The 9015-nt window shown below is 33.2% G+C and overlaps 1 protein-coding gene across 1 annotated transcript; it reads right to left on the bottom strand.

Moving 5' to 3' along the window:
• Window positions 1-1745: 1745 nt before the first annotated feature.
• LOC109013621 (probable LRR receptor-like serine/threonine-protein kinase At3g47570) lies at window positions 1746-6118 on the bottom strand. Its single transcript, XM_018995766.2, has 4 exons — window positions 5167-6118; window positions 4923-5066; window positions 2547-4523; window positions 1746-2425 (listed from the first exon to the last, which is right to left on the bottom strand). Exons 1-4 carry the CDS (start codon window positions 6101-6103, stop codon window positions 2073-2075), a joined length of 3411 nt encoding a protein of 1136 aa, XP_018851311.2. The 5' UTR covers window positions 6104-6118; the 3' UTR covers window positions 1746-2072.
• Window positions 6119-9015: the final 2897 nt, after the last annotated feature.

The following is a 9015-nucleotide window of genomic DNA, read 5'->3' as shown; positions in this document are numbered from 1 at the left end:
AGCATGTGGATCCAAAGTTGGGCTCCGAGATCATCAAGGAGGCAATAAGAATGATTAAAGTAGTTCTACCTTGTGCAAATCCATCTCCAGCAGTACTTGGACTCACCATGTCTGCAGTAGTAGCATGCTCAAAGGCCAAATTGTTGCTAATGAAGATATCAAGGATCCAAGCATATATGGAAATGAATATAGGCTTAGAGCTTTAAGAGACCAGATTGTTCAGATCCAACAAGTAAGGAGTAGTTCAAGTGAAGTTGAGACCCTTATTCATTCATCAGATCCCACATGGTCTGGAACTTCTTCTACTTTTGCCCACGACCTCTATCCATTCAATCTCTAGTCGATAATGTTAGCAAAATATTTTTCCCCACCATGCAAGATATTTCTTCTAATAATAAGATCATACTATATTTGCTTCACCAATCCTAACTTCCTAGAGTTTAAGAAACAACCGTAACTTTAAGTCCATGCTTCTTAAGGATTTTGGTTGGGTATGCGAAACAGTGGTGGGGAAATCTGCTTTTAAGATGAAGATGTAAGATCCTTGTTTTTTTAAGAAATGTTTTTTTAGGCTAAGCTAGGGCCGTTTGGATATACAAGTATTCTCAAATATTTTCAAGTATTCTTAGATATTTCATTTCTAACCATCACTTAAAAACAACATTTTCAATTTCAAATCTTCAACTTTTTCATCTAATCATTATCTAATCATTATAATTTTTTCAAACTCTTAAACAAAATACAAAAAACAATACAACTTTTCAAATTTCAAAACAAAAGTACCATTAAAAGGTTATATTCAAATGACTTTTTAACTTTATTAGACTTTTATTAAGTTTTTTCTCATTCATTTCTCAAGACTTAATAAAACATCTTAACTCAAACTATTTTATTACTATTCGTAAACAATTTAAGATATTTTAAGTATCCAAATGGACTCTAACATCGAAGTCTTCTATCCTCTTTGTTTTCCTTGACAACATGTTAACATCGAAGTCTGTCCCAAAAATGAAGGATAAACAACATTGAAGATTATGGATTACTTATAATTGGAAATCTGTAAAATAAAAAATACGAAGTCACTACAGACTACAACTCAACCTTTCGCTCTGCTTACTGTCGAAATCGTTCTTATGAATTTTTAAGTAGAAAGGAAGGGGAAGACTAGAAACAGAGCAGCAGCAGAAGCAAATTAGGGTAAAATTCATTCGTGAATGTCATAACACCAACTTCTACATCATATCATATTTGTAAAAGTAAAAGGAATTGAAGATGCCCCTTCATATCATGAAGGGGATTTGTTGAGCATGACAGTACAGTGAAAAGGTAGAATTGAAGGTTGGACTTCAAAAGGAACTCAAATAAAAGCAACATTATGCTTTAAGTGGTCTGTCTTAATCTACATATCAGTTTTGCAACCAGATTTGTTTGCAGATGGAACCTCAACTCTCAAGGCACCAGAGTCCTAGAATGGGCAATTTCACAGCTCTCAACTCTCAAGGCACCCTATATAGTCATGAAGTGCAAATGAGGTGGGCGGAATTGTCAAGAATGAGTTTAGAGAAAAAGTCAAGATTTCAGACTTCGAACCTCTTTCCTCCCTGATCATGCAATGTTGGGAGGAAATCTTCAAAGAATGATACAGCTTTTATAGACACCAAAACTAGTATACGTACACAATAATTTTGCTTGGCTTCGTAGCTCTTTTTTTTTTTTTATTACAGAAGAGGACGGTACCCCAATTTTATTGATAGCCATCACTTATAGTAGAGGAATACCGTGGTTACAACCAAACACCTAAGCGTTACAATAATCATAAAATCCCAAACCAGGTATTAAAACCATTATTCAAATCAATCTAAACAATACACAAACAAACTAAGACCAAAAAAAACCAACAACAACAATTAACAATAGAACACTATCACTCTAAATCATATTCTAATATATGGAAAACCCGGTTTATCAGTCCTAATCATAGCTTTGAAACTGATTTACAAACGTTCGTCACTACATGCAATCATTATTTGGAAGGCGAAGTAATGGTTATAAACAAACTAGACACTCTAACGTTAGCCTCCTGCAGTATCCTGTAGAAACTTTTGTTTGATCTTCTGCAGCTTAGCTGAAACACTTTTTACATCGATCCTTTGTTCAGGTGAATCTGCACAGCAGTTCAAAGCCAATCCCATAATGGAGGACAAGCAATTCTCCATAACAGAATAATCAATGTTGTCTCCCAATAAACCGACATCAACAACTTCCATTATTGAAAGGAATAACGATTCTTCTACCAAACGCTTCAAGCTCACTTCACCCGTAAATATATCATCTGTAGGCTTCTTTTTCGTGAAAGTTTCCATCAATAAGATACCATAGCTATAAACGTCGCCTCTTGTAGAAACAATACCTTCAGATCCGTACTCTGTACATATATACATTATAATGAAAAAAATGAATACAAAGAAACAAAAGGAAAAGGTCAATATTTTATCAAAAGAATATGATAAGTTTTTATATATGTAAGACTAGAATGTGAATCTCACCTGGTGCCATATACCCAATAGTAGCAAGAGTCATGGTTTGCGTGAGAGAAACCCCGTCACTTAAGAGTTTGGCAATACCAAAATCAGCAACATGTCCAACCATATCTTCATCTAATAAGATATTGCTAGGCTTTAAGTCACAATGAACAATAGGTGTTGAATAACCCAAATGGAGGTATTCTAGTGCCATTGCCACATCAATCATTATATTTAGCCGTTGTAACATATTCAAATGGCGGCTCTCATGGTACAACCATACGTCGAGGTTCGCATTAGGCATGTATTCCATTACAAGGGCTTTGAAGTCCATGTTACTACAAGCACTAATGATTTTGATGAGATTTCTGTGACGAATATTCCGTAATACCTCACATTCTATGTCAAAACTTTTGAATGCCCCCTCTACTTGCAACTTTAGAACTTTTATTGCAACATTTGTGCCATCTAAGAGTGTTCCTTTGTAAACAGATCCAAAGCTCCCTTCTCCAAGTAAGTTAGTTACACTAAATCCTTCTGTTGCTTGCAGAATTTCTTGATGCGAAATTCTTCTCAATGTTGCTAATGGGGATATTTCTAGATCACCTGACGATCTGACATTCCTCTTCCTATGTCTCATTGAGATTAATGCAAGAAACACTATAAGTACCGTTAACCCAATTGTTGGTAGTACATATTTAAGTATATGTGCTGATCCTGTGGCCTTTTTTTTGCATGGTGGAACTTGCAGCCGAGTATCACCACAAAGTGCATCATTTGACATAAATGACGTAGCTGATAAGTTTACAAACAATCCTCCTTTAGGAATTTCTCCTCGAAGTTTATTGAAAGATAGATTTAGATAGTTGAGATAACGAAGTGCTTCTAAGGACTTGGGAATCTCTCCAGATAACTTGTTGCCAGAAAGATCTAAGAACTCTAAGCTTACCATTTTACCAAAAGATTCTGGAATTGAGCCTTCTAGTTGATTGGCTGCCAAGGATAGGTTAGCAAGATCTTGTAGCCCACCAATGGTTTCTGGGATAAAACCGGATAATTGATTTCTTGACAGATACAATAATCTCAGGGTCTTCATATTTTCAATCTCTAATGAAAGAGAACCACTAAGAGAATTTGATTGCAGGTCGACTTCCAAGAGATAAGTAAGGCTCCACAAGCTCAAAGGAATTGTAGAAGTTAGTTGGTTGGCGCCTAGATAGAGATTTCTCAATGAAGTTAGATTATTTATGCATGCAGGAATGTGTCCAGAAAGCTCGTTACCGCCAAAACCAATATCAGCCAAATTGGTTAAGTGACAAAGATCAGATGGGATCGGGCCTTTCAGTCTATTACCTTCAAGGTACAGACCTTGCAGCATGCGTAATCTTCCTACTGTATTCGGAATAGGTTCTTCCAGTTTATTGTAGGCAAGGCTTAAAACTGACAAGCTACTTAAATTACCAGTTTCTATGGGAATTCCACCTTTAATACTGCAATTAGATAGATAAAGATTTTGCAAAGAGCGAGAGAGGTTTCCAACAGAATTGGGAAGGATGATATCGAGCGAATTCTTGAACAAATTTAACTCTCTGAGATATATGCAATTCGATAAAGAAGAGAACAAATCCGGAGATTCTAAGGTCATATTGTTGATTCCTAGGTGGAGAAGCTGAAGGAACCTTAAATTCCCTAATGTTTTAGGAATCAAACCAGAAAATGAGTTCGAAGACAAGTCTAGATGAGTGAGCTGTGAAGCATTAGAGATAGAACTTGGAATTGTTCCAGTTAATTCATTGTTTCCCAAAGAAATCTCCTGAAGATTTGGAAGAAAGAGGCCAAAATTGGGTGGAAGATGGCCTGAAAGGTTATTGAATTCCATTGCAATATATTGTATTGTTGAGATATTGAAGATCCCATATGGAATTGAGCCGGCAATACTACTGTTTGTGATATAGAAAACTTCTAGATTTTGTAGATTGCCAATTTCTCTTGGTAATGCACCTGTCACAAAATAAAAAATCATATATAATCTTATTCAAAAAATTGTGCTTATATAAATCGTAAAACTCTGCACATTCCTAAAGAAACAACCAAGACTTCATAGAGCTAACAAACACAGTTGACAATAAACAATTATGACCAAGAATCACGTGGCCAGTTGGTTGTTTAGGACCTCAATCATGCAACTTCACTTTGCCACTCACTCCCACTAAACCAACAATTTTGAATGAGGGACTTCAAATATGTCTACAACTTATTTTAATCAAACTCTAGGATTATTTGGGTTTTGACTTAACATGATATTTTGTAAGTTTTTAAGGTCAAACTCTTTAGCATTACTTTGGCTTTATTAAAGCTGAATCAATGTTGACATCCATACCTTTAAAGTACTCATCATACCTTTAAAGTTGTTGAAGCCAAGATATAATTCAGCAAGCATGGTTAAGTTTCCAATTTCTTGGGGTACTCTTCCTGTGAAATTGTTGTGGGATAATGACAAAGATTGCAGCTGTTTGCAGTTGAACAAAGCAGATGGGATAGCACCTGGCATGGGAAACCGTTTACCGTTCTAAAATAAGAGATCGAGTTTTTTTTTATAACCCAGTAATGGAAAATATAATCGACCAACCAAGACTATATATACCTTCAAAGTTGTTGTTGTTAAGGTCTAGAAATACAAGCATGGTTAAATTCCATATCTCTGGGGGTACTCTTCCGCTGAAATTATTAAACGACAACGACAAAACTTGTAGCTGTGTGCACCTGAACAAAGTGGATGGGAGTTCTCCAGAAAACTGATTTCCAATGATCGAAAAACTGTTTAAGTTGGGAAGATGATCAAACATATCCATTGGTAGTGTACCAGACAGCTGATCATTAGCAGCAAGATCAATGATTTGCAGTGAGGGGAGGTCGAAGAAAATGGAGGGCATCGGGCCCGAAAGCTTGTTCCCTCCGAGATAAATTTCTTGCAAGGTAGACATGTTGAAGATGGAGGAAGGTATGGAGCCAGAAAGCTGGTTAATACTACAACTAAGACGCTGCAATGAAGATATGTTAGATAGGGATGGTGGGATAGTACCTGTAAAACTATTACCATGTAGAGCCAAATATTTAAGTTTTGACAACAATCCGATCCATGATGGGAATTCTCCGCTGAAGTCATTGAATCCAAAATCTAAGCTTTTCAATCGGCGAAGATGAGCCAATTCTTTGGGTATTGAGCTATGAAAGCTGTTGTTTCTGATGTTTAGTCTAACAAGAAACGAAAGGTTCCCCATTTGTGGAGGAATTGTACCTTCAAGGGCCATATAGGAAAGGTTTAAGGCTGTGATTCGATGGTGTCTGGAACCACACCTCACACCTACCCAGTTGCATACAGAGGTACTACTGGTTGACCAATTGTTTGTCAAGACATTATGAGGATCATATTGAGAAACACGAGCTTTTAAGGCAAGCAGAGCATGTTGATCAGAGGTAATGTTTCTGAGAGTTGCTGCATCAACTAAGCTGGGCAGGTAAGATTGTGCCACAAACAGCGTAACAAAATGGAGGACAGAAAAATAATAAGCTGTGTCCATGAGAGTAGTAGTATATGTTGGTGAGTTACAAGGATCAGCGTAGAACTCGAGGTTGGAAAAGTGAGGCTTTATATACAAGGAGATCAGTACGGCATCCGAGAAATAGTACGGGATCGAGATGCTCAGTGGTTAAAAATTTGCGAAATTAGATAGTTTGTCTATGCATTAATTCATACGCAAACGCCAGGTCAATAGACTTCATGCATGCATGCATGCTACCTAATATACAAGAATTAATCATGTATATGGTCTATAGACTCTGAGGTCTTCGTCCAACCTCGAGTCATACATTCATGCGCGCAGCCTGACGTTCATTTCCTTTGCTGTCTAGATGCGTATGTGAAGGTTCACGCTTGGGCCTTGACACAATCTGTTATCCACCATACAAAAAGGTAGCAGTTTGATGAATTGGTTTACTCTTTCAAAATTAAGTATTTTGCAAGGTTTGTATGTTTTTGTTCAAAGTCACAGTAGTACTGGTCGAAAGCTCCTGAAGTTTTTTATTTTTTAATATGTTTATATATATGCCTCATGATGTAATTAATTGTATCTACTCCGATCCCTAAAAAAAAAAAAAAAAGACCAAAGCTTTGTAATTAATTGAAATTCTAATTTCTACTCTTTCTGGAAATCAATATGTATGCATGGACTATGCCCAAGAGGATATTCCAACATCCACCAAGCTACGAACGTTGGGTCGTTACTCGCGTTATAGATGGTTTAATGATTAAATGAAAATTTTAAAATTAAAAAGTATTTGTATTTGAGTGATGTTTAAATTTTGAGATTAAAATTAAAAAAGTAAAAAAAGAAAATCTCATCTTAACATCCAAACCAACCTTTTGTGTTGGACACATGCATGCATATATATATACTAGCAGTAGTTAACGTCCAATGGACGTTTGCTTAATTTTTTTTTAATTTTTTTTTATTTAGTGATTGAAGAAGTGTTTTTTTAATAATTTTGTGAATTTTTTATTTTTTTAAAAAATGTTTATGATGATTAAAAAAATACATGAAAAAAAAAAAGAAAAGAAAAATAAAAAAAGTGAAATACACATTCAGGACATATTTTCAGACTACTTCTTCGTTAGTTATAGCAGTTCTTTTTAGTTAATTAAGAATATTATCATATTTAAATTATGTTAAAATTCTAATTATTTATATAGTTATACTTTTTTAAAAATATTTAACAAAATTTCACCATTTTTTTAATAATGAAATATTAGTATTTTATAAATTAAATTTGATAATTTATTTATGATATGATATTTATATGTTAATTATCTATTTTAAATTAATTTAAATCAGTCTTTAAATTTTTACCGTTTGATCAAATTTGGAGAGTTATGATGAAGGGTTAGATTTAAATCCTAGAATGTGCTTGATTACTTTGAAATTAGTGATACTTGTATAAAATCATATATGGCGTAAGATTTTCTAATTGATAAAAAAAAGCACGTTTGTCACATCTGTCAAATTGAGGAAAAAAATAAAGTGTAATTTCGAATATTAAAATAGTCTAATGTATAAGAATAAAATTATTATTTATTTATGTTCATCATTTATTATGAAATTTAAATTATATTAAAAATTCAAATTAATTAGATAGTTTTTTTCTCTTAAAAATGTATAGTAAAATTTTATCATTTATTTAATGATGAAAAATTAGTATTTTATAAATTAAAGTTGATTTTTAGTATATGATATAATATTATTCTCTTAAAAATATTCAGTAAAACTTTATCTTTTATTTAATGATGAAAAATTAGTATTTTATAAATTGAAGTTAATTTTAAGTGTATGATATAATATTTAAATTTTAATTATCTATTTTATGTTAGTTTAAATCAATATTTAAACTTCTACCGTTAGATTAAATCTGAAGATTAAAGATGAAGAGTTATAATTTAAAACTTAAAAATCAGTATTTTTTCTTATTTTTCCTTTCTCCCTCTCCATTCCTCATGCACGATTGTAGTATTACATCGCACATTGACATTCACACGGACAAACTCAAAAAGAAATACAAAAACCAAACAAATATGTGGAAAAAAAAAAAAACTTTATTTTTCATAATTACTGTTTATGAACAGTAACAAATAAGATATGCGAAAAAAACCATTAAAAAAAACGTTTTTATCAACAATAATAAACAGTAAATATAGTCTCTTTTAAGTAATAGGTAAATATATATATATATATATATATATTTACTGGCTCGGAAGCAACTTGCAAAGCACGTCTTCCACGGCATGATCACAATTGATGCACATTAATGGTCTTGGCCAGTGATAGGAACAATAGCGTTAGAATATGCCAGCTATATGTAATGAACAGTGATGCTCGGCAAACTTCATGAACAGTTGACTTGGACAATTGATGAACATTAATGGTCTTGGCCGCGGGTCTTCCACGGCATGATCACAAGTCCAAACTTCCAGTTGATCTATTGTTTGGCAAACCGCGTCATTCTATTAGAAGATTTTATTCTTCATCTTAAATTTAGGTTTCTGCAAAATATATTGGAAAATAGGCATAAAATTGTCATTATATCTTAAATTATTTTCTGTTAAAATGAATTTGTTTTTATTTCAAATTGTCATTATCGTTATAAATAATTCGTCATAAATATTTATATTTTTTTATAATAAATTAATTTCAAGAAAAACCACCAAAAGCAATAACACCCAACGTTCACAACGAAATACATATATTTTATTGAAGTAGGAAGCAAATTTAAAACATGTTAATGGCCACCCTTGATTTCAATTTGATTTGCTTAACATGGCGGCGGGAAAATAAATAAAAGCCCAAATAATTGTAAAAATACCAAGCAATATTTACAATTTTTAGTTTTATATAAAAAAAGAAAAAGAGCTCCAGCCTCCAAAAGTGACTTGAGAAATAAA

The sequence above is a fragment of the Juglans regia genome, chromosome 3 (genome assembly GCF_001411555.2).
Source record: "Juglans regia cultivar Chandler chromosome 3, Walnut 2.0, whole genome shotgun sequence".
In the NCBI taxonomy this organism is placed as follows: Eukaryota; Viridiplantae; Streptophyta; class Magnoliopsida; order Fagales; family Juglandaceae; genus Juglans; species Juglans regia.
Note: the sequence above shows the minus strand (reverse complement) of the source record. Positions and strands in the feature narration are given on the sequence as shown.